The sequence below is a fragment of the Bombina bombina genome, chromosome 9, assembly GCF_027579735.1.
Source record: "Bombina bombina isolate aBomBom1 chromosome 9, aBomBom1.pri, whole genome shotgun sequence".
NCBI classification, from domain to species: domain Eukaryota; kingdom Metazoa; phylum Chordata; class Amphibia; order Anura; family Bombinatoridae; genus Bombina; species Bombina bombina.
In genome coordinates this window covers 258,751,605-258,779,121 of record NC_069507.1, presented here as the reverse complement: position 1 = coordinate 258,779,121, position 27,517 = coordinate 258,751,605, and the positions used below count along the sequence as shown (strand labels likewise).

The 27,517-nt window shown below is 33.3% G+C and overlaps 1 protein-coding gene across 1 annotated transcript; it reads right to left on the bottom strand.

Moving 5' to 3' along the window:
• Window positions 1-19,098: 19,098 nt before the first annotated feature.
• Window positions 19,099-20,533, bottom strand: LOC128640545 (trypsin-like; the record flags this gene model as incomplete). Its single annotated transcript, XM_053693015.1, has 4 exons — window positions 19,099-19,248; window positions 19,506-19,642; window positions 19,883-20,136; window positions 20,385-20,533. Coding segments are annotated over 4 exons (690 nt in total), but the record flags the coding sequence as incomplete, so codon positions are not given.
• Between the last annotated feature and the right edge of the window lie 6,984 nt (window positions 20,534-27,517).

Genomic DNA, 27,517 nt, shown 5'->3' with positions numbered 1-27,517 from the left:
CCTAATGAACTAAAGTTAACTCTTTAGAATTAAATAAAGAAATTAAAATACCTTTGAAAAGTACACAAAAAACAAACAATATAACTTATAACATAACGAAAACAATTCATGTAACTTACGTTTTGTAGCAGTGAGCAGCAGACACAACCCACAGGCTGTTAATCAGGGACCCACCACAGAAATGGTAACCGGAGTTCAGAGACACCTGATACGGGAGAGCATTTTTGCCACAGGTGTAACCTCCTACGATCTTATCATCATCATCAAATGCAGCTGTAGAGTAAGACATTTAAAATTGATATTTTTATAGGGGTTACTAAAGGATGCTTTCTAACTAAGGGATGGTTTTAAAATAGGTGCCAGCATGGAATGTAATCACAGTATGATATTGTAATCAAATTATACAGAACAATATTAAACATAGTTTCCTAATTCATTTATTAAGAAAAATATTTTGAATGTTTGAGAGAAAGTGCCATAAATAATGCTATACATATTTATTTCTGATTAACAAATAGTTTGTATCATTAGTGAATATAGGTTAGTATATCAATGCTATTTACAATTTCTAAAATTACTATTTATATGTTTCTTTACAATAATTGTTAATAATTTTAATTAAAAAATGTCTATTAAAATTAATGCTGAATAAGTGTTTTAATTAAAAAAATAACAATTCAAAAATATAAAAATTAAACTATGATGTATTTAATGTGTGACATACAATCAATTCATCAATACAGGTATACTCAATTTATTCATTCAATATTTATTTAGTACAGACAAATGGTTAGCATATGTAATTTGTAATGACTTTTCAATAACATTCAACAATCCCTCATAAAATACTTGACATTTTTAAATATTTTAAATACAAAGTGGTTTTAGTGTTTCAAAAGAAAAGTTTTAGATACATAAAATTATACATTTTCAATTTATAACTTAAATTTCATACACAACACATATCATATCCCACTAATCTGAAAGTAAAAAGGCATGAATATATTTATTTATGTATTGGTTACAAAGAGTTAATATGATTAGATATAATATATTGGTCAGTCTACATCAACTTAGTTGTCAGAACTTCAGTACAGATTGTTCTGCTAAAGGCATTGACATATCTGATTATTTTAATTGACACATTTAACTTCTTATCAGATAAATACCTGGATTAATTTATCATCTAGTGATTGAATGTAATTTTTTTAACTATTTTACAAAGTAGAGCAAGTCTTTTAAATTTTGGGCAATAACAAAAGTTTTAGTTTATTTTGAGAAACTTTTTAAACTCACAATTTGTATATTTGAGAGGGAAACAAGTCATTGAATATTTAAAAATAAAATGGAAAATTATTGAGTACGAATATTATTGAAAAAACAGATTAGTATTGTTTTTATTTTTGGACTTATTGACTTAAGATTATTATTATTTAGATTTCTCAGTGAGATTATTTGCTTGTATTAAAATAATAATGGTTTGTCTGTTTTGTTATCTATAAAATTGGCAGAAATCAAAATATAAAAATGACTATGTAGCTACAGTTTCCAGTTGTATCACCCATTACTATATTACACAGAGAGGCTTGGAGGAAATATGGTTTGTTACATTTCAACAAACGTTTAATGCGTACTGTTGTCTTTCAACTCATAGTTGATATATTATCCTTTACCAAAATGAAACACCACATCTACTTTGCTTTTCTCTATATTCCAATACAAATTTTTACTCATGTTGCTTAAAATATTTTTATTTAATTGTATTGTGCAATTAATTTGCATTCTACTTAAAATGAAATAATACAAAAAAAATCAATAGCACTGGGTTATATGTAAATAATAATTTGATTGATAGAGAGATTGGTTGCTGCCTGGATTGAGTTCCTGTTATAATCTACTGGAAATAATGTTTTCTATTTCAAAACTTACCAGCTACTCCCAGGAGCACACAGAGCAGGATAAACTTCATCATGGATATTTGTTAAGGAATAATTTTGTTGTAGACCAGCTTGGTATTTATACTATTTGTTAATGTTAATCATTCTAAACCCAATACTTTTTTCCATTACCATATCACAGTATGGAAACATGATGTAGTTAATCTATACACAATGTATAGAGCTGAAGAGGAAGCTTATCAACAAACTTGCTATTTTAGTTATAGAAGGTACGTTAAGAAGGTTATAGAAGGTACACAAGGAAGAGATAAGCTAGCTAAAGATATTTGTAAATAAATATTTATAACAGACACTCATTTCACAGTTATTCTAAGAAAAAAAAAACACTGAGTACAGAATTACGCCTTTTGAAGAATTCATAAAATTATTTTATAATTCAATAACAAGTCTCTCCAAATATGTCAGAGATTTTCACCCAATAGTCTAAGTACGTGTTCTACACCACTGTTTGAGACCTATAACTATAGTAAAGTACAGAAGAAAGCTACACGTTAACGCACATTCATCAGCTTTTATGACCACCAGGGCAATTTTAAGTATAGACACTCATCTATAAAGACATTTATTTTCTGAAATAAAAGAACAAATAAACATACAAACTTTAAAGCACTAAACCCATAATAATAAAATATAGAGAAATTGGAAAATTATACTATAAACCAATGCAATTATTTCAAGTCAATTTACTGTCCTGGACTTTTGCTCAACACCTATCAATATTACAATGGTTAATTTTCAAAGATGCCGTTCATCATCTCTATTATTTATTTCTCCTGATTTATAAAGCTATTATAATATGCAATACATCATAATACTGATATTTAATAACTAGCCAACAAACAAATAAAACAGAAACTCAAGTTCTTTGTGGATTTCATAGAGAGTTTAATTAAATTAGTTTATTAAAGGGACAGTAAAGTCCAAATTAAACTAGAGCATGTAATATTAAACAACATTCCAATTTACTTTTATCATCAAATTAGCTTTTTTCTCTTGGTATTTTTTGTTAAAAGCTAAAGCTATGTAGGCTTCTAGGCTGATTTCTGACTCTGGGGCTGTGAATAGCTAATAACATGTACTGTTTGTTTATGTGTGCATTATAGATAACATTGTGCTCATTCTAGTGGAGTTATTTAAGAGTCACTCTAACTAACGGGAATGCAAGTCTGTCAAAAAATCTGAGATAAGGAGTCAGTCTGCAGAAGTTTAGATACAAGGTAATCACAGAGGTAAAAAGTATATTTCTATAACTGTGTTGGTTATGCAAAACTGGGGAATGGTAAATAAAGGGATTAGCTTTCTTTTTTAAAAATAACAAATTTGGTGTTGATTGTCCCTTTAAGATAAATTTTATTACAACAATATCAAATGGGATAACTGGGATCTTTCTTCTTAACTGCACTTCATGTAGTGTTCAAAACATGTGCATATCTCTTCAACAAAGACTTACATTAGAACAAAGAAAAGTTCATAATAGAAGTAAATGGGAAAGTTGTTTAAAATGTCACACTCTCATTTTTTTGTGTTTCATGTCCCTTTAACCCCTTAACTGCCAAGAACGTACCAGGCACGTCCTACAAAAAATGGTCATAAACGACCAAGGAACATACCTGGTATGGCCTCAGGGGTCTCAAGCGGGGGAAGTGATCTCGATCACTTCCAGCCGCTTTCAGGGCATTGCAGTGATGCATCAATATTGAGGCATCGTGCAATACCCTTTTTTAGGCAAACTGATGCAGAGAGAGCCAGCGATGGTGCAGATTCGTTGGTGGCGTGGGAGGGATATGAGGGAGGCGGGTGGGCGGCCCATCGCTGGTGAAGTTCCCGATCCTGTTCCTGCGGTCTGCATGAGGGGGCGGGGGAACGAGTGCGCACGCTACATTAAGTGCTAATGCTATGTATGGGAAGGAGGGAGGGGGGAATAAATGTTGCAAAAGGGATCTGGGAGGGGGAGGGTGTTGAGTGGGGGGGGGTAGCTACACTACAGAAAAATGTTTTTTTTATTTTGTTTTATAAAGCAAGGCATTTTTTTTTAGCAAACTGGGTTCTGGATCCCAGAGAAGTATTTACAACTATTTGTGCCATAATTGCACAAGCTGTTTGTAAATAATTTCAGTGAGAAACCTAAAATTGTGAAAAAAGTAATTTTTTTTTTTCATTTGCTCGCATTTGGCAGTGAAATGGTGGCATAAAATATACCAAAATGGGCCTAGATCAATACTTGGGGTTGTCTACTACACTACACTAAAGCTAAAATTTACCCTACAAGCTCCCTACAAGCTCCCTAATTAACCCCTTTACTCCTGGGCATAAAACACGTGTGGTGCGCAGCGGCATTTAGCGGCCTTCTAATTACCAAAAAGCAACCCCAAAGCCATATAAGTCTGTTATTTCTGAAAAAAGGGGATCCCAGAGAAGCATTTACAACCATTTGTGCCATAATTGCAGAAGCTGTTTGTAAATAATTTCAGTGGGAAACCTAAAGTTTGTGACAAAATTTGTGAAAAAGTGAACTTTTTTTTTTTTATCACATTTGGCGGTGAAATGGTGGCATGAAATATACCAAAATGGGCCTAGATCAATACTTTGGGTTGTCTTCTAAAAACAAATATATACATGTCAAGGGATATTCAGGTATTCCTGACAGATATCAGGGTTCCAATGTAACTAGCGCTAATTTTGAAAAAAAGTGGTTTGGAAATAGCAAAGTGCTACTTGTATTTATTGCCCTATAAATTGCAAAAAAAGCAAAGATCATGTAAACCTTGGGTATTTCTAAAATCAGGACAAAATATAGAAACTATTTAGCATGGGAGTTTTTTGGTGATTGTAGTTGTGTAACAGATTTTGGGGGTCAAAGTTAGAAAAAGTGTGTTTTTTTTTCCATTTTTTCATCATTTTTTATAAAAAAATTTTTAGTAAATTATAAGATATGATGAAAATAATGGTATCTTTAGAAAGTCCATTTAATGGCGAGAAAAATGGTATATAATATGTGTGGGTACAGTAAATGAGTAAGAGGAAAATTACAGCTAAACACAAACACTGCAGAAATGTAAAAATAGCCATTGTCATTAAGGGTAAGAAAATTGAAAAATGGTCCGGTCATTAAGGGGTTAATTGTCTTTTCTTTTCTTGATTCCCAAAAATTCCAATAGAGGACAATCTTTTAATATTTATGTTCTTTTTGTTAATAAAATAAAACATTATTTTTAATAAATGTCATCAAGTTTATTAATATTTTATACCCAGTCCACTATTAAAAATGTTTTAGCTAAAACCATCATTTTTAAGCCTCATTCCCACCCAGCAGCCGGATAAATGTCTTTCGGATTATTATTCGTCAGACAAGTGTCCGTCGAATAACAGTCCAGCCACAACTATGAAACTTACCTTAGTGTTCTTTGGAGAGCATGGAGAGTGTGCTAATATAAGTATCACCTGTAGCTACAATACGTACCTTATTGTGCTCTGGAGATCATGGAGAGCGCACTAATGTAAGTATCACCTGCAGCTACAATACGTACCTTATTGTGCTCTGGAGAGCATGGAGAGAGTGCTAATGTAAGTATCACCTGTAGCTACAATACTCACCTTAGTGTTCTCTGTAGAGCATGGAGAGTGTGCTAAGGTAAGTATTAACCCCTTAAAAATATGAAAGTAAACAAATAAATACTGACGATTTTCATCAGTATTTTTTTATTTTCTTTCATTTTTGTTTTGTGCATTCAGATTCTTGTGACGAATGTGCAATTGTCCGAACGTGAATGCACATGTCTACCAATTAAAAAACAAAATATTACAATTGTAAGATTGTATAGTATTTTTTTATAGGATATAATATATATATCTGATGTTCCACTGTTCAGAGCTGCCTAAACTGTTGATACATTTTAATTAGAAAAAGTGGGATATCTTCAAGTTGATAATTGTTGTAGAAAATGATAATTTAAGTTCTATATATTTACATATGGTATTAAAAAGAAATGATGTATGCATGCAGGTGCTAGGGTGTTTATATGAATTTATGTATTTATTTATCTTATTTCATTATTTTTTTCTTATAGGATCCACTAAATAAAAATGTGTTATCCAAATAGGTAAATAGGCCCCTTTTAAGTCCAGATTCACAAAATAATTCTGCAGGTCAATACAGCTGATGTACCTTAAAGTGATGGTACACATTTTTTTTTTTTATTTTTTTTTTATATCTTTATTTATAACCAGCAGTGGATACAGAAAAAAAATCAAATCACCAATCTTGCGCCGCACAGGACCCATAATCACATGTTACATATAACAAAAAGAAATAAAAGGCACAGTTAAACAATTCTCGATATTAAACAAGATTCTGCCAATGAATAACTTCCATAATAGGCTGTATACCCTGCTGGGGTTTTTGTTTTTGATTTTACACACCTAGACATCACAGACAACCTAAACATTCTAGGGCCAAATAATCTTAAAAATTTAGAGATAGTGGAGGAAATATAGAGACACTAACAAAAAACATCATATATAATAATCATGTCCTCTCTCCGGAGGATCATCACCATCCCATTTCCTCCCGTTTTAATTGAAAATTCAAAAACATAATCATCTTAAGAACATCCTAATTATGCTAAGTATATTAAACAGTTAGATATCACACCTAAAGTAATACATTAAATCTTATCCAGCTCCTCCATGGAGTCTTGAGTCTAGTGCACATGACTAACATAATTCAAAACGTGCTCCATATCGATCTTAAGAAGAAAATAATAAAATAAATGGGTAAATTAATCTAATTATCAAGAGAGTTTAAAGGAGCCGGGCCAGTCAAGTATGAAAGCAGTGAGAGATATCAATACTATGGCACATCTAGGCCATGATTCACTGGTCAGATTCCCTCAGAACAAAACACAGCACCCTCCCCTTAACCTCTCCTATTATCTAATAAGAAGTGATACCTATCTTGCATCACCTTCAGGGATCCATAACTGGCCCGTGCTAACCACACACACCCAGTCACTCAAGAACACCTATACCACATCGCAACAACAACAACAACAACAAAAAAAAAAAGAAAAGAAAAAAAAGAGAAGGAAGGAAGGAGAGAAAAAAAAAAAAAAGAAGAAGTAAGTAGTGTCCCCCTTCCCTTACTCCTCATCCAACCCCGCCACGATCCCTATGTCATTATCAGAAACAACTGCCCATCCTTGAGGGAAACGACCTATTAGGATATTCTGGGAGACAAAACTAGATTTACTGATATAGCTAATCAGTTGACTTTGAATATTATTTGGAAATGATTTAATTACACCCTCCCATTTATATAAGAAGAGCTGGATCTGCTCATTGTTTAGATTTTGTATATTATATTGTTCCATTATTATTTGTCTAGTGACTGCTTTCTTAAATTCTGAAAATGTTGGTGCATGTACCGCTTTCCAATTTTTTTATATAATGTTGCGGGCTAGAATGAGCAATGTGTTAATGAGTTTATAATCCTTACCACCCTTCGCATATTTAATCAAAAATACCATGTCATGTGGGCCTATGATTATTCTAGGATTGACTGAACGCTTAATCCAGTAAATTATCTTGTGCCAGAATTGCAAGATCTTAGGACAGAGCCACATACAGTGCAAAATATCTGCACTCTCTGTATTACATTTTGTACAAAAATGAGCTTTTTTGTACCAAACAGTCATTTTACTCGGAGTGATATATACATTATATAGTAATTTTAAATGGGCTTCGCGCCACACTGTGGGTACCCAGGTATCGTTGATTAATAAAAGGCTATCCTGTACATCTGTGATCTCTATTTCTGGAAAGTATCCTAACCAGATCCGCTGTATATATTTAATTTGTCTAACCTTATTATGAGTATTTAATATATTATAAAATGTAGAGATTGAAAATCTTCCGGTTTGATATATTTTTATCCCAATCGCTAATGGGCCTAAATTCCAATTAGATTTATGTTCTGTTTGAATCCGGGATAAATAGTGTCGTATCTGGAGATAGGCAAAAAAGTCCTTACTCTGAATTCCATATTTAGCTCGGATTGAGTTGAATGTGTCAGTTAAATCGGGTTCTATCAGTAGCTGCCTGACATATCTCAAACCTCTCTCCCACCAGCCCTGGAAGACTAGAGTCTCATATCCAGGTTGAAATTCTGGATTTCCTTGAATTGTTAGAAATTCTGTCGCGAATGGGCTAACCTGTATTTCCAGACAATATTTTTGCCATGCCTTGATGATGTTTTTAAATGTTATCAAGTTATCAACATTACAGGGCAAGTTCCTAGTTAGGCAATGTAGAATGGCGTTTAAATCGAAAGGAGCAATAATACTGGATTCGAGCTGATATGAAGTGACATATTCCTTTTCGGTAATCCAGTCAATAGCATATTTTAGCAATGTGACCCAATTATAATATTTAATGTTAGGGAACGCTAAACCTGCTGCTGTATTAATGTTCATCAGCCTGTTAAATGCTATCCGGGGCTTCCCCCCCTTCCAAATGTATTTAGAACACATTTGGTTAAATTTCGAAATATCTCTATTTTTAAGGAACAAGGGAATATTCTGTAGCAAATATAATAGCTTAGGGAATAGGATTGTTTTGATTAACATAATACGTTGTATAAGGGAAATTGGGAGATTAATCCAATTATCTAAGGAGATCTGAATTTCCTTAAAGCAATTTGGAAAGTTCAGAGTATACCACTCTGAAGGGTTGTTACTTAAGACTATGCCAAGATAATTTATAGACTTGGTTTCTTTAAATGGATGTTTCACATTACCTTTTGATGGTTTCTTTATCCAGAGTAACTCGGATTTACTCGAGTTGACTTTATAACCTGCTACTGAACCAAACAACGACAGAATTCCCAACAATTTCGGTAAGTTGACTTCCAGGTTATTTAGAAAAACCAATAAATCGTCTGCATATAATGATAGGATAACCTTATGCCCTCGAATAGAGATACCCTCTAGTTGATCGCGCAGCATAATAGCTAATGGCTCGAGGGAAATATTAAATAAGAGGGGGGATAGGGGACAGCCTTGCCTTGTGCCTCTAAAGAGAGAAAAGAAGTCTGTGCATGCATTATTTATAATAATAGCAGAGACCGGGTTACTGTAAATTAACTGAATAAAATTATTAAACTGACCATTGAACCCGAATTTATCCAGTGCCATAAATAGATGGCCCCAACTTATGTAATCAAATGCTTTCTCTGCATCTAGAGCTAATATGGCAGCATCTCTTCCCCCCTTTTTACCGGGGAAATTATTCCAGAAGTAATCCAGAACAAGCATAGTCTTACGAATGCTTTTTACTGGATTTCTCCCTTGCATAAAGCCGACTTGATTCTCGTGTATGATATCTCTGAGAACAGGTTGTAATCGAGTTGCTATGATTGATGTTAGTAACTTATAGTCAGCATTAAGCAATGATATAGGTCTATAAGACTCGACCCTCTCTGGATCCTTATTTTTCTTTAGAATGAGCGTAACATTAGATGCTGTAAAATACCTGGAACAACTTGACTGTGAACCATAGTAGCTATTGAAGAGATTACATAAGATTGGGGTCACCTCCTCCTGTAGCATTCTGTAAAACTCTATAGGAAGGCAATCGGGACCAGGGGCTTTATTAAGGCGAGCTTGTTTAATAGCTGCATTTATTTCTTGTAATGTGATTGGTGAATTTAACTCTTGTGCATCCTCTACCGAGATTCTTGGAAGCTTCAGCTTGGACCAGAATATTTGACTATCAAGATTATTAGGAGATTCGGCTTTATAGATATCCTGGAAATAATTAAAAAATACTTTCTTTATGTCATCTGTCTGCGTAAATCGCTTCCCATTCTGCTTTACGGCTGTAATCCAATTACTACCCTTGGGTTTAGCGATTCTGGCCAGATATTTTGCAGCTCTACCAGTAAACCCTCTATATAGGGCCTTCTGTTTTAAGCCCTCTTGCATAGCTTTGTGTTTTAAAAAGATATCGCGTTGGGCTTTGGCATCGATGTATTTCTTCCAATTACTGTTGGATCTAGAGGCGACATATGTATTATAGCAGTTTCTCACTGCGTTTGAGAGTTGTAATTCTCTCTGCTTTATTTTCTTATTAAGTCTACATAGATATGCCTTAATGTGCCCTCTAAGAACAGCCTTTGCTGCTTTCCAATAAGTTTCCAGTTTCTCTATATAATTCTCGTTAAATCTATGATATTCTGCCCATTTATTTTTAAGAAAATTCAGGAATTTGTTGTTAGTTGCTAAGTATTTGGGGAAAAATAGACTGTTATTATTACCCCTCTTGAATGCGTTGCGGCCAAACTCCAATGAAATGATCGCATGGTCCGACAGGACAATCTCTTTAATATCAGCCTTGCATTCAGACCCCGCCAGACCGTCTGTTACTAAAAATATGTCAATTCTAGATAGAGACTGATAGCTAGATGATGCGCACGTGTATGACTTAGTATCTGGATGCTGTATCCTCCAGATGTCTCTTACCCCAAGTTGAGTGCACAGCTTTTGAAATATCCGTGTTTTCTTATCCCTCCTATATAAATCCTTCTTCCCGGCTCTATCTAAATTGGGCATGGGTGTTAAGTTAAAATCTCCGACTATAATTAGATTCTGTCCCATGTATCCCAGTAGCTTATTAGTGAGACCATTCCAAAAATGGACATCAACTACATTGGGCCCATATACATTACAAATTATGAAAGGGGTCGCGTTAATTTTTATTTTAAGAATTTGGAATCTACCGCCGGAATCTTGCTCTGTACCAATTATCTCATAGAGTAATTGTTTATTAATCAGAATTGCCAATCCTTTCTTTCTATCCTCCCCACCTAATGGAATGACTTCTCCCACCCATTTTGTTTTTAATTTCATGATCTCAGAATCCTTTAGGTGTAATTCCTGTAACATTACTAAATCAGGTTTATGTATTCCTAATTGTCTAATAATGGCTTTCCTCTTAATTGGCGAGGATATCCCGCCAAATGAGAGGAGATTTAAGGATTTCTTATCCACATTCATTCCCTTGATTATTGAGTTGGGCTGGGAGGTCATATCCCGCTATTGAAAGGAAAAGATGTGGAAAAGGGGAAAGGGGGGAGGCAGAACAAGGAGGAAAAAAGGGGCAAGAAAAGAAGGATAATAAAAGAAAGAAAAAAAAAAAAAATTCCATCCCCCATACAACCACATACTAACCACAATCATACAGAACCAGATTTTAAATCTCTTCCATACCATATAGGTACCAGTGTCAATCCTGACTATCTATCTTCTATATATTTTTGCTCAGTATACTCAGCGTATACCCTGTTCGTTACAGAAATCCTGAGCCTCTTTACTATTATTCAAAACTTTTTGAGCCCCGTCCATTAATAACACCAGCTTAGCCGGGTATATCATCCTGACGTTATAATTTGCATTTAGCAATTTGGAGCAAAACAGAGACATCACTTTCCGCCTTGCTGCCGTCTCACTGGAAAAATCTTGGAAGATTAAAATTTTATGTTGATCTATCATAAATGGATACAATTTCCTGTATTGCCTGAGAAAAATTACTTTATCTTGAAAGTTTAAAAACTTCAATACTATAGGTCTAGCAGGAGTATGATCTTTTCTTGCAGGGCGGATTACACCTGTTCTATGTATCCTCTCTATAGGTGCCGGAGTAGTAGAATTAATTCCTAAACTCTGGGGGAGAGTGACCGTTGCAAAATGCATCAGATCTTGATAATTGCTATCTTCTGGAAGACCAATAATTCTGAGATTATTGCGCCTAGATCGATCTGGGATCTTTCTTCTTAACTGCACTTCATGTAGTGTTCAAAACATGTGCATATCTCTTCAACAAAGACTTACATTAGAACAAAGAAAAGTTCATAATAGAAGTAAATGGGAAAGTTGTTTAAAATGTCACACTCTCATTTTTTTGTGTTTCATGTCCCTTTAACCCCTTAACTGCCAAGAACGTACCAGGCACGTCCTACAAAAAATGGTCATAAAAGACCAAGGAACATACCTGGTATGGCCTCAGGGGTCTCAAGCGGGGGAAGTGATCTCGATCACTTCCAGCCGCTTTCAGGGCATTGCAGTGATGCATCAATATTGAGGCATCGTGCAATATCCTTTTTTAGGCAAACTGATGCAGAGAGAGCCAGCGATGGTGCAGATTCGTTGGTGGCGTGGGAGGGATATGAGGGAGTCGGGTGGGCGGCCCATCGCTGGTGAAGTTCCCGATCCTGTTCCTGCGGTCTGCATGAGGGGGCGGGGGAACGAGTGCGCACGCTACATTAAGTGCTAATGCTATGTATGGGAAGGAGGGAGGGGGGAATAAATGTTGCAAAAGGGATCTGGGAGGGGGAGGGTATTGAGTGGGGGGGGGTAGCTACACTACAGAAAAATGTTTTTTTTATTTTGTTTTATAAAGCAAGGCATTTTTTTTTAGCAAACTGGGTTCTGGATCCCAGAGAAGTATTTACAACTATTTGTGCCATAATTGCACAAGCTGTTTGTAAATAATTTCAGTGAGAAACCTAAAATTGTGAAAAATGTAAAAAAAAATTTTCATTTGCTCGCATTTGGCGGTGAAATGGTGGCATAAAATATACCAAAATGGGCCTAGATCAATACTTGGGGTTGTCTACTACACTACACTAAAGCTAAAATTTACCCTACAAGCTCCCTAATTAACCCCTTCACTCCTGGGCATAAAACACGTGTGGTGCGCAGCGGCATTTAGCGGCCTTCTAATTACCAAAAAGCAACCCCAAAGCCATATAAGTCTGTTATTTCTGAAAAAAGGGGATCCCAGAGAAGCATTTACAACCATTTGTGCCATAATTGCAGAAGCTGTTTGTAAATAATTTCAGTGGGAAACCTAAAGTTTGTGACAAAATTTGTGAAAAAGTGAACTTTTTTTTTATTTATCGCATTTGGCGGTGAAATGGTGGCATGAAATATACCAAAATGGGCCTAGATCAATACTTTGGGTAGTCTTCTAAAAACAAATATATACATGTTAAGGGATATTCAGGTATTCCTGACAGATATCAGGGTTCCAATGTAGCTAGCGCTAATTTTGAAAAAAAGTGGTTTGGAAATAGCAAAGTGCTACTTGTATTTATTGCCCTATAAATTGCAAAAAAAGCAAAGATCATGTAAACCTTGGGTATTTCTAAAATCAGGACAAAATATAGAAACTATTTAGCATGGGAGTTTTTTGGTGATTTTAGTTGTGTAACAGATTTTGGGGGTCAAAGTTAGAAAAAGTGTGGGTTTTTTTTCCATTTTTTCATCATTTTTTATATTTTTTTTTTAGTAAATTATAAGATATGATGAAAATAATGGTATCTTTAGAAAGTCCATTTAATGTCGAGAAAAACGGTATATAATATGTGTGGGTACAGTAAATGAGTAAGAGGAAAATTACAGCTAAACACAAACACTGCAGAAATGTAGAAATAGCCATTGTCATTAAGTGTAAGAAAATTGAAAAATGGTCCGGTCATTAAGGGGTTAATTGTCTTTTCTTTTCTTGATTCCCAAAAATTCCAATAGAGGACAATCTTTTAATATTTATGTTCTTATTGTTAATAAAATAAAACATTATTTTTAATAAATGTCATCAAGTTTATTAATATTTTATTCCCAGTCCACTATTAAAAATGTTTTAGCTAAAACCATAATTTTTAAGCCTCATTCCCACCCAGCAGCCGGATAAATGTCTTTCAGATTATTATCCGTCAGACAAATGTCCGTCAGACAAGTGTCCGTCGAATAACAGTCCAGCCACAACTATAAAACTTACCTTAGTGTTCTCTGGAGAGCATGGAGAGAGTGCTAATATAAGTATCACCTGCAGCTACAATACTCACCTTAGTGTTCTCTGTAGAGCATGGAGAGTGTGCTAAGGTAAGTATTAACCCCTTAAAAATATGAAAGTAAACAAATAAATACTGACGATTTTCATCAGTATTTTTTTATTTTCTTTCTTTTTTGTTTTGTGCATTCATTCAGATTTTTGTGACGAATGTGCAATTGTCCGAACGTGAATGCACATGTCTACCAATTAAAAAACAAAATATTACAATTGTAAGATTGTATAGTATTTTTTTATAGGATATAATATATATATCAGATGTTCCACTGTTCAGAGCTGCCTAAACTGTTGATACATTTTAATTAGAAAAAGTGAGATATCTTCAAGTTGATAATTGTTGTAGAAAATGATAATGTAAGTTCTATATATTTACATATGGTATTAAAAAGAAATGATGTATGCATGCAGGTGCTAGGGTGTTTATATGAATTTATGTATTTATTTATCTTATTTCATTATTATTTTCTTATAGGATCCACTAAATAAAAATGTGTTATCCAAATAGGTAAATAGGCCCCTTTTAAGTCCAGATTCACAAAATAATTCTGCAGGTCAATACAGCTGATGTACCTTAAAGTGATGGTAAACATTTTATTTTTAGTACATACTTATATTTTGTGCCGTTTATAATAATGCTCTAGCACCTCTCCACCCCCATAACTTCACTTCTACAAACAATATGACATGCATTGTGATCCCACCAGCTGAACACAACAAAGCCTTTGCTAGCTACAAACACGAATATTAAATACCGCATGCGCACGGCTCTAAATGATGTATTCTCCATCATAGAAGTAAGCCTGTTGAACGACATGCTTACTGAATGGATGATGTTCAGAAAGCATGATTAGAGGACCGCGGGGGGCAGGAGGGGGATCGCATAAGAATGTAATATAAATTCATTCATTGTAAATATTTTTTAATATACGTGGTCAGATGGAAATGTGAGTATATTTTAAGGATAACACACAGATGAGACTGATAGATTTATGTTACACAGAGTTTACCATCACTTTACGATATCTATGTATCTTTGCTTTTAGTGCAGAGATTCAATAAAAATGTGATTAATAGAGATTTGGAAAACTACCGGTATGTCTTGTTTATTTTGCTTATTTAATATTCTCCAATAACCCTTTCATGTTAGGTTAAATTTGTCTACATCGAAACAATGTTCTCACGTAAACAAATTGAAATCACGCGATTGTGATTGCGATTGTGAGATTTCAATGATGGGATTGGGTCAGGGGGCAGGCCTACAACACTTGTGACCCGATCCCATTCAAGAATCGCTGTTAGCTTTAGTACAGCCAAACGGCTAGGACGTTGCATGCCGTCCTAACGGCGCTAAAGCCCAGCGCAAATAGGACGGCATGCAATGACCCAACATCGGGAAGAGGTTTTAAAGAAGAAACTACATTTTTTTTAATTATTATATGGAGATCCCTAGATATTTCTAAAGAGTGTTTGGATCAGGTGACAATATCTCATGCATGTAGCATAGATTTATGGTTTTATGGTAAGCTACTATTCGGGGAGATCATAAGCAAAGACTAAGGCACGCAGAAGAACTGCTTTAATAATTATACAGAGTGTTTTGTGGGTTAAAATGTAATTCAAGTTCCCAAAGATAGAAAATATGTTCAAGAGATTGACTGAGAAGGTTAAAGACATTACACATAGTTGTTTTAAAATGCACAAAAATGCACAAAAATTGTGAATCTATCTGAAATGTTATCTGTGTTTTTCAGCAGGGGTTATGAAAGGGGAAATAGAAAGAATAACTCTATGGTGTCAGGGGAAACTCATGTAATCAAACAAGGCATAAAAACATAGCCAGGAGAAAAGCTACATTTAAAATAAAACGTTCACAGGAATACCATAAACTTGGAATTCAATAAATCAATACATAAATACAAAATGTGTTAAATGTTTGCAGTGACTGAAAAGTCACTCAGTAAGTGAAATAATCCAAGGGCTAAATGACAAGTAGAGAGACACATTGTTCTCTCTATTAAGGGCTCACTGCACGTCTGAACTGGTATTACAAGTTGAAATAAAAAATGTAGAGCGACAGAGATAGACTCAGGTGCGTTAACTTCTGGAGTTTTTATATCACGACTCCCTTTCCACTTCTATGGGGCCTTTTCTCTTTATCGCTCGTGTGCAAACCCGAAGCGGCACTAAACAAAATGTGTCTATGTGACAATGAAATACTTTAAATTCCTATCTTAAAAACATAGACATTTCAAGTATTAAAAACACATAACAACATATTAAAATTGATTTAAAATTATATTGTATAATTCAATGTATTTGACTGGGAAGTTTGTGTATATATATATTTAATTTATATATAAATATGTGTGTATACATGTCAATATAGGTGTATATTTGTGTATATATGTATGTATTTACTTTTATAAACACATAAATACACATGTATACATACACACATACACATATTTAGACATATATATTTAGTGTATATACACCTTTGATCCCTTCCCAGTGAAACACCATGTTAAACCCTTTTTTTTTTTTTTTTTTTTTTTTAATCAATATAAAAGATACTTTTTATTATAAAATGTGTATATATGAGTGCAATACTTTATTTGAAAATGTTTTGCATGTCTTTTGTGAAACTTTATTTTAACATTAACACTTAAATTCAGCACTATTTTGTCTTTCGCTCTAGTGTAACCAATAATTTTCAACTGTTAATATCAGCAATATTTAGCGTGGTCTCAATCTTCAAAGAAAGAAAAGGATGCACTAAACCTTCTCTGGTAAATTTGTTTTACCATGGAATTGTAAAATCAATTTGTGACCTAATTTTAGTGCATGACCCCACATTTCTAAGTCATCCATTCCATGACAACCCAAAGAAAACAAGACCACCAGTTTATGGGGAAGAAAAGGCAGCAGCTTATTTATTTATAAACAATCAACAAGTTAAACTTTTATTATAAACATTTATAACCTTTCTTTATCTTAAAATACACACAGTGCTTGCTTATTGTCCTCTCTCTAAGCCCCCACCCTCTTTTTGGGGCGGGGCGTACACCATCACTTTTCTTCCTGTTACCAACAACCGTACCAGCCATTATCCATCAGGCGTAAGCCTCAAAAGACCATAGCAAGCACCCCGCCATAGCTGCGACAACCAACCTCTTCAAGCCCTAATTTGGGGAGGGTGGGCGGGCAAACACCTCCATCCGTGCTGCTCCTGGGCTTATTTGTGATGTACCTCTTCAGGGGAGGGATATTTAACACCTTCACTTAACCTCCAGCCCATTTCTTAGAACCTTCCATTCCTTTAATTAAGTGGGGGTCAAATGTGCCCTTATTCCACTTCTGTCAACCGGGCTTTTCTTTCCAGTGATATTGATATCACATCCAGCGGTAGCATTAGAGCTCCACTTGTAATTTGGGTCTAAGTGTGCTTTAGTTCCAAAATGTAATACATTAAGATAAACACCATCCTGCCCTAAAGTATTCCTAGAAGGCCAGATTTCTTGGAGTGTTGATTCATCTATTTTCAGATAGGAAAATATTGTTAGGGCTTATGTATTTGAGAAAACCTGCATTAATATTATGTAACAACTATCGAAAGCTATATGGCATCTTATAGTTTAGAATTTTTATTTATTCTAAGGTTTATCAACATCCTTGACACATTTCAGAGGATAATTGTATTTTAAAGCCATATTTAATTTTCTGGAGCATATTTGGTTGATGTTCTTATTTGCAAGTTTATTTCGGTATTCATCTTCCAAATATTTAAGCAATACTTGATTTCATTTAATCTTAATTTTAGACACAGATCCCTTCAAGTGAATGGCTGCTTTTCTGGGGAATGCTGCTGGTAGAGGGCTGATTAAACCTCAAATAGCAAAAGTTCCTGATTAGTTAAAGTACCTTTAAATACAGTATAATTGCATAAAAAACAAGGTCATAATAAAAAGACGATGCAATAGCACTTATTCTGAATTTTAAATGAGCAGTACATTTTTTTTTCTGTCAAAATTCACAATTTACTTCACCTTGCCGGACCCTGTATCATGTGACAGCCATTGGTCAATTACAGACTCGTATATGCATAACCTGTAAACTTCTGTGCATGTTCAGTAGTAGCTGGTAATCGCTTACCAAGTGAAAATAGTTTTTTTTGTGTAATTATGTGAGAGGAACTTGTTATAGTAAGTGATGATACATAAGACCTGCATTAGTAAATAAATTTGGAACTTCCCCATATTTAATGCTTTGTGAATACTTGCATATAGTCAAATAGTGACCCTTTTTTTCAGAAGGCTTTACATTTATAAATTAGGATTTCACCTTAATTAGAAGCTGGTCATTCCTACATATGTATTTACAATATGTGTGAGAAACCAGGGCATCTTCATTAGGTATCAGGTGCAAGTGTACTCCTGAATTCAACCCAAAGTTTCAGTGATGTACAAAAATAGATGTTCAGTGCATATCCCAAACCTTCATCAATTTTACAACTTTTCACATTTAAACACAAACATTTGTATTTCAATTTAAAGGGACACTGAACCCAATTTTTTTATTTGTGATTCAGATAGAGCATGAAACTTTAAGCAACTTTCTAATTTACTCCTATTATCAATTTTTTTTCATTCTCTTGGTATCTTTATTTGAAATGCAAGAATGTAAGTTTAGATGCCGGCCCATTTTTGGTGAACAACATGGGTTGTCCTTGCTGATTGGTGGATATATTCAACCACCAATAAAAAAAAAAGTGCTGTCCAGAGTTCTGAACCAAAAAAAAACCTTAGATGGCTTCTTTTTCAAATAAAGATAGTAAGAGAACAAAGAAAAATTGATAATAGGAGTAAATTAGAAAGTTGCTTAAAATTGCATGCTCTATGCTCTGAATCACGAAATAAAAAAAATTGGGTTCAGTGTCCCTTTAACTTTCTGTTGCTACTTCACGCAGCATTTTAATACTTTACCCTTTGCCTTGGCTTTTCCTGCTTATTATTATTATTATTATATCTCTTAATAATGCATTGCATCATTTTGCCCCTTTTTAAGTGTAAAGCTTCCCTTTAAAGTCCTAAAATATTTGCAAAATTATACTTATATACACAAGACTCAATTCATAAGACATGTAAAATAAATAACCTATTTATTTAAAATATCCATGAGAAAGATCATCTTATGTTAAATTAAATCCAGTCAGGATATATCTCATAATACAAGAGCTTTAGTTGGCAGCGATGGTGTTCTGGATCCAGGAGACGTAGTTGCAGACTTTGGTGTAGACACCAGGGTAGTTCCTGAGAGCGCAGCCATAGCCCCATGAGACAATACCCTGCAGCTGTCCGTTACACACCACAGGTCCGCCAGAGTCACCCTGAAAGAAGGAAAATTATTATCACAGAGAATTCAACTCTTAATTATAATCTTAATCATATTAGTTGTGAGCATCTAAAGGAAAGTGTACATATATATGTCAAGTCTAAAATAAAATGTGTTTTATAGACTGTATCTAAAAACAAATGTCAAAAATAAAACAAATATGGAAATAAAATATTATCATTTGCAGAAGAAAAAAAATGCAATTATAATGCACTGTAAAAAAGCTCCATCTATGAGGACAGGCGATGTTACCTGGCAGGAATCCTTGCCACCTTCCAGATATCCAACGCAGATCATGTTGTTGGTGATCTCTCCTGGGTAGGCACCGGTACACTGGGCAGTAGTCAGGATAGGGGCGCTCACGCACTGAAGGAGATCTGGGTAGTTGGCTACAAATGAAACAGACATTTATATAATTATTTTATTACTAATTATGATTTAAAAAAAGTGAAAAAAATTATTTTTTAAAATATTTTTTTCGTGTATATTTTATTTTGATCAATAAGTCTGTTAGAAATACTGAATATGGGAAAGACTCTTTTAAAAACATCCAATAGTTCATGTCTGTTTGCATCAACTGATATTTTCTTAAAACATTGTAAACTGTGTATTTAGTGATAGTTACTCACTGCCACTGCTGAGTGTGTTTCCCCAGCCAGAGATCAGACAGCTGGTGCCAGCGGCGGCACATCCAGAGGGCAGAGCTACAGCCTTCACATAGGAGTTCAGGGTGGCGGCAGAGGCGAGCTTGATGAGCATGATGTCATTGTCCAGGGTCCTGGAGTTGTAGCTGGCATGTCTGATGACCTTGGCAGAGTTGATGAACTGCTCTGTGCCCTCACTGGTAACAATGTTGTGCTCTCCCAGTCTGACCTGGATGCTTCTGCAGGTGTGATGAGATCAAGAATTAAAAAGGAATGTATAACACAGTCTTAAATAAAAATGCATTTTATAAAAGCAATAAATATAAAAGGCATATTTAAAGCATCCAGTCATGAGAAAAGTTGTAAAGCCTAATGAACTAAAGTTAACTCTTTAGAATTAAATAAAGAAATTAAAATACCTTTGAAAAGTACACAAAAAACAAACAATATAACTTATAACATAACGAAAACAATTCATGTAACTTACGTTTTGTAGCAGTGAGCAGCAGACACAACCCACAGGCTGTTAATCAGGGACCCACCACAGAAATGGTAACCGGAGTTCAGAGACACCTGATACGGGAGAGCATTCTTGCCGCAGGTGTAACCTCCTACGATCTTATCATTAGGGATGGGCGAATGTGTAAATTTTCGAATTTCGAATGTAGAACGAATGTTATTACCGAAATTCGAATTCTAAATCCGAATGTCGATAAGAACGAATATTCTTAAAAATTCGAAAATCGAATGTTATTTACAGTTTTCGAATGTCACTTTTGAATTCGAATGTTTATAATTATATCGAATGTCCACATTCGAAATTTCGAATTTAACATTCTTTTTAACAAATACTATTCAGAAGTTCAATAGTTCATGTGGTAGGGCTGGAATCTAGTAAATTGATTCACAAATAGATACAAATATATCATTTTGAATGTTTCCATATAGAATATTGCATAATTCAAATATTACATTTAAAGAAAGCATTAGAAATACTATTACAAACATATAAATGAAAATTTTTCGAATTCAAATATAAATTCGAATTTTTCGAATTCGAATATTGCATAATTCGAATATTACATTTAAAGAAAAAGCATTAGAAATACTATTAGAATCTAAATTCAAATTTTTCGAATTCGAATACACGTATTGCATAATTCGAATATTACATTTAAAGAAAAAGCATTAGCAATACTATTAAAATCTAAATTCGAATTTTTCGAATTCGAATACACGTATTGCATAATTTGAATATTACATTTAAAGAAAAAGCATTAGAAATACTATTACAATCTAAATTCTAATTTTTCGAATTCGAATATTGCATAATTCGAATATTACATTTAAAGAAAAAGCATTAGAAATACTATTACAATCTAAATTCGAATTTTTCAAATTTGAATACACGTATTGCATATTTCGAATATTACATTTAAAGAAAAAGCATTAGAAATACTATTACAATCTAAATTCGAATTTTTCGAATTCGAATATTGCATAATTCGAATATTACATTTAAAGAAAAAGCATTAGAAATACTATTACAATCTAAATTCGAATTTTTCAAAAAGAATATTTTCGAATGTAATCGTAAAATTCGAAACCGAACATTCGAAAATCGAATGTTAGAATGTTATGTAAACATTCGAAATTCGATTCGAACGAACGAATGTGTTAAAATTCATGCCGTTTTTCGAATGTTGCAAAACATTCGCCCATCCCTACTTATCATCATCATCAAATGCAGCTGTAGAGTAAGACATTTAAAATTGATATTTTTATAGGGGTTACTAAAGGATGCTTTCTAACTAAGGGATGGTTTTAAAATAGGTGCCAGCATGGAATGTAATCACAGTATTATATTGTAATAAAATTATACAGAACAATATTAAACATAGTTTCCTAATTCATTTATTAAGAAAAATATTTTGAATGTTTGAAAGAAAGTGCCATAAATAATGCTATACATATTTATTTCTGATTAACAAATATTTTGTATCATTAGTGAATATAGGTTAGTATATCAATGCTATTTACAATTTCTAAAATTACTATTTATATGTTTCTTTACAATAATTGTTAATAATTTTAATTAAAAAAAATGTCTATTAAAATTAATGCTGAATAAGTGTTTTAATTAAAAAAATAATTCAAAAATATAAAAATTAAACTATGATGTATTTAATGTGTGACATACAATCAATTCATCAATACAGGTAAACTTGATTTATTCATTCAATATTCATTTAGTAGAGACAAATGGTTAGCATATGTCATTTGTAATGAATTTTCAATAACATTCAACAATCCCTAATAAAATACTTGACATTTTTAATATTTTAAATACAAAGTGGTTTTAGTGTTTCAAAAGAAAAGTTTTAGATACATAAAATAAAATTATACATTTTCAATTTATAACTTAAATTTCATACACAACACATATCATATCACACTAATCTGAAAGTAAAAGGCATGAATATATTTATTTATGTATTGGTTACAAAGAGTTAATATGATTAGATATAATATATTGGTCAGTCTACATCAACCCAGTTGTCAGAACTTCAGTACAGAATCAGATTGTTCTGCTAAAGGCATTTACATATCTGATTATTTTAATTGACACATTTAACTTCTTATCAGATAAATACCTAGATTAATTTATCATCTAGTGATTGAATGTAATTTTTTTAACTCTTTTATAAAGTAGAGCAAGTCTTTTAAATTTTGGGCAATAACAAAAGTTTTAGTTTATTTTGAGAAACTTTTTAAACTCACAATTTGGTATATTTGAGAGGGAAACAAGTCATTGAATATTTAAAAATAAAATGGAAAATTATTGAGTACGAATATTATTGAAAAAACAGATTAGTTTTGTTTTTATTTTTGGACTGATAGATTTAAGATTATTATTATTAAGATTTCTCAGTGAGATTATTTGCTTGTATTAAAATAATAATGGGGTGTCTGTTTTGTTATCTATAAAATTGGCAGAAATCAAAATATAAAAATGACTATGTAGCTACAATTTTCAGTTGTATCACCCATTACTATATTACACAGAGAGGCTTGGAGGAAATATGGTTTGTTACATTTCAACAAACGTTTAATGCGTACTGTTGTCTTTCAACTCATAGTTGATATATTATATTATCCTTTACCAAAATGAAACACCACATCTACTTTGCTTTTCTCTATATTCCAATACAAATTTTTACTCATGTTGCTTAAAATATTTTTATTTAATTGTATTGTGCAATTAATTTGCATTCTACTTAAAATGAAATAATACAAAAAAAATCAATAGCACTGGGTTATATGTAAATAATAATTTGATTGATAGAGAGATTGGTTGCTGCCTGGATTGAGTTCCTGTTATAATCTACTGGAAATAATGTTTTCTATTTCAAAACTTACCAGCTACTCCCAGGAGCACACAGAGCAGGATAAACTTCATCATGGATATTTGTTAAGGAATAATTTTGTTGTAGACCAGCTTGGTATTTATACTATTTGTTAATGTTAATCATTCTAAACCCAATACTTTTTCCATTACCATATCACAGTATGGAAACATGATCTAGTTAATCTATACACAATATATAGAGGTGAAGAGGAAGCTTATCAACAAACTTGCTATTTTAGTTATAGAAGGTACGCAAAGAAGGTTATAGAAGGTACACAAGGAAGAGATAAGCTAGCTAAAGATATTTGTAAATAAATATTTATAACAGACACTCATTTCACAGTTATTCTAAGAAAAAAAACCCACTGAGTACAGAATTACGCCTTTTGAAGAATTCATAAAATTATTTTATAATTCAATAACAAGTCTCTCCAAATATGTCAGAGATTTTCACCCAATAGTCTAAGTACGTGTTCTACACCACTGTTTGAGACCTATAACTATAGTAAAGTACAGAAGAAAGCTACACGTTAACGCACATTCATCAGCTTTTATGACCACCAGGGCAATTTTAAGTATAGACACTCATCTATAAAGACATTTATTTTCTGAAATAAAAGAACAAATAAACATACAAACTTTAAAGCACTAAACCCATAATAATAAAATATAGAGAAATTGGAAAATTATACTATAAACCAATGCAATTATTTCAAGTCAATTTACTGTCCTGGACTTTTGCTCAACACCTATCAATATTACAATGGTTAATTTTCAAAGATGCCGTTCATCATCTCTATTATTTATTTCTCCTGATTTATAAAGCTATTATAATATGCAATACATCATAATACTGATATTTAATAACTAGCCAACAAACAAATAAAACAGAAACTCAAGTTCTTTGTGGATTTCATAGAGAGTTTAATTAAATTAGTTTATTAAAGGGACAGTAAAGTCCAAATTAAACTAGAGCATGTAATATTAAACAACATTCCAATTTACTTTTATCATCAAATTAGCTTTTTTCTCTTGGTATTTTTTGTTTAAAGCTAAAGCTATGTAGGCTTCTAGGCTGATTTCTGACTCTGGGGCTGTGAATAGCTAATAGCATGTACTGTTTGTTTATGTGTGCATTATATATAACATTGTGCTCATTCTACTGGAGTTATTTAAGAGTCACTCTAACTAACGGGAATGCAAGTCTGTCAAAAAATCTGAGGAGTCAGTCTGCAGAAGCTTAGATACAAGGTAATTACAGAGGTAAAAAGTATATTTCTATAACATTGTTGGTTATGCAAAACTGGGGAATGGTAAATAAAGGGATTAGCTTTCTTTTTTAAAAATAACAAATTTGGTGTTGATTGTCCCTTTAAGATAAATTTTATTACAACAATATCAAATGGAATAACTGGGATCTTTCTTCTTAACTGCACTTCATGTAGTGTTCAAAGCATGTGCATATCTCTTCAACAAAGACTTACATTAGAACAAAGAAAAGTTCATAATAGAAGTAAATGGGAAAGTTGTTTAAAATGTCACGCTCTCATTTTTTTTTGTTTCATGTCCCTTTAACCCCTTAACTGCCAAGAACGTACCAGGCACATCCTACAAAAAGTGGTCATAAACGACCAAGGAACATACCTGGTATGGCCTCAGGGGTCTCAAGCGGGGGAAGTGATCTTGATCACTTCCAGCCGCTTTCAGGGCATTGCAGTGATGCATCAATATTGAGGCATCGTGCAATACCCTTTTTTAGGCAAACTGATGCAGAGAGAGCCAGCGATGGTGCAGATTCGTTGGTGGCGTGGGAGGGATACGAGGGAGGCGGGTGGGCGGCCCATCGCTGGTGAAGTTCCCGATCCTGTTCCTGAGGTCTGCACGAGGGGGCGGGGGGAACGAGTGCGCACGCTACATTAAGTGCTAATGCTATGTATGGGAAGGAGGGAGGGGGGAATAAATGTTGCAAAAGGGATCTGGGAGGGGGAGGGTATTGAGTGGGGGGGGGGGTAGCTACACTACAGAAAAATGTTTTTTTTATTTTGTTTTATAAAGCAAGGCATTTTTTTTAGCAAACTGGGTTCTGGATCCCAGAGAAGTATTTACAACTATTTGTGCCATAATTGCACAAGCTGTTTGTAAATAATTTCAGTGAGAAACCTAAAATTGTGAAAAATGTAAAAAATTTTTTTCATTTGCTCGCATTTGGCGGTGAAATGGTGGCATAAAATATACCAAAATGGGCCTAGATCAATACTTGGGGTTGTCTACTACACTACACTAAAGCTAAAATTTACCCTACAAGCTCCCTAATTAACCCCTTCACTCCTGGGCATAAAACACGTGTGGTGCGCAGCGGCATTTAGCGGCCTTCTAATTACCAAAAAGCAACCCCAAAGCTATATGTCTGTTATTTCTGAAAAAAGGGAATCCCAGAGAAGCATTTTCAACCATTTGTGTCATAATTGCAGAAGCTGTTTGTAAATAATTTCAGTGGGAAACCTAAAGTTTGTGACAAAATTTGTGAAAAAGTGAACTTTTTTTTTTTTTATCGCATTTGGCGGTGAAATGGTGGCATGAAATATACCAAAATGGGCCTAGATCAATACTTTGGGTTGTCTTCTAAAAACAAATATATACATGTCAAGGGATATTCAGGTATTCCTGACAGATATCAGGGTTCCAATGTAACTAGCGCTAATTTTGAAAAAAAGTGGTTTGGAAATAGCAAAGTGCTACTTGTATTTATTGCCCTATAAATTGCAAAAAAAGCAAAGATCATGTAAACCTTGGGTATTTCTAAAATCAGGACAAAATATAGAAACTATTTAGCATGGGAGTTTTTTGGTGATTGTAGTTGTGTAACAGATTTTGGGGGTCAAAGTTAGAAAAAGTGTGTTTTTTTTTCCATTTTTTCATCATTTTTTATAATTTTTTTTTAGTAAATTATAAGATATGATGAAAATAATGGTATCTTTAGAAAGTCCATTTAATGGCGAGAAAAACGGTATATAATATGTGTGGGTACAGTAAATGAGTAAGAGGAAAATTACAGCTAAACACAAACACTGCAGAAATTTAAAAATAGCCATTGTCATTAAGGGTAAGAATATTGAAAAATGGTCCGGTCATTAAGGGGTTAATTGTCTTTTCTTTTCTTGATTCCCAAAAATTCCAATAGAGGACAATCTTTTAATATTTATGTTCTTGTTGTTAATAAAATAAAACATTATTTTTAATAAATGTCATCAAGTTTATTAATATTTTATACCCAGTCCACTATTAAAAATGTTTTAGCTAAAACCATCATTTTTAAGCCTCATTCCCACCCAGCAGCCGGATAAATGTCTTTCGGATTATTATTCGTCAGACAAATGTCCGTCAGACAAGTGTCCGTCGAATAACAGTCCAGCCACAACTATGAAACTTACCTTAGTGTTCTCTGGAGAGCATGGAGAGAGTGCTAATATAAGTATCACCTGCAGCTACAATACTCACCTTAGTGTTCTCTGTAGAGCATGGAGAGTGTGCTAAGGTAAGTATTAACCCCTTAAAAATATGAAAGTAAACAAATAAATACTGACGATTTTCATCAGTATTTTTTTATTTTCTTTCATTTTTGTTTTGTGCATTCATTCAGATTTTTGTGACGAATGTGCAATTGTCCGAACGTGAATGCACATGTCTACCAATTAAAAAACAAAATATTACAATTGTAAGATTGTATAGTATTTTTTTATAGGATATAATATATATATCTGATGTCCCACTGTTCAGAGCTGCCTAAACTGTTGATACATTTTAATTAGAAAAAGTGAGATATCTTCAAGTTGATAATTGTTGTAGAAAATGATAATGTAAGTTCTATATATTTACATATGGTATTAAAAAGAAATGATGTATGCATGCAGGTGCTAGGGTGTTTATATGAATTTATGTATTTATTTATCTTATTTCATTATTATTTTCTTATAGGATCCACTAAATAAAAATGTGTTATCCAAATAGGTAAATAGGCCCCTTTTAAGTCCAGATTCACAAAATAATTCTGCAGGTCAATACAGCTGATGTACCTTAAAGTGATGGTAAACATTTTATTTTTAGTACATACTTTTATTTTGTGCCGTTTATAATAATGCTCTAGCACCTCTCCACCCCCATAACTTCACTTCTACAAACAATATGACATGCATTGTGATCCCACCAGCTGA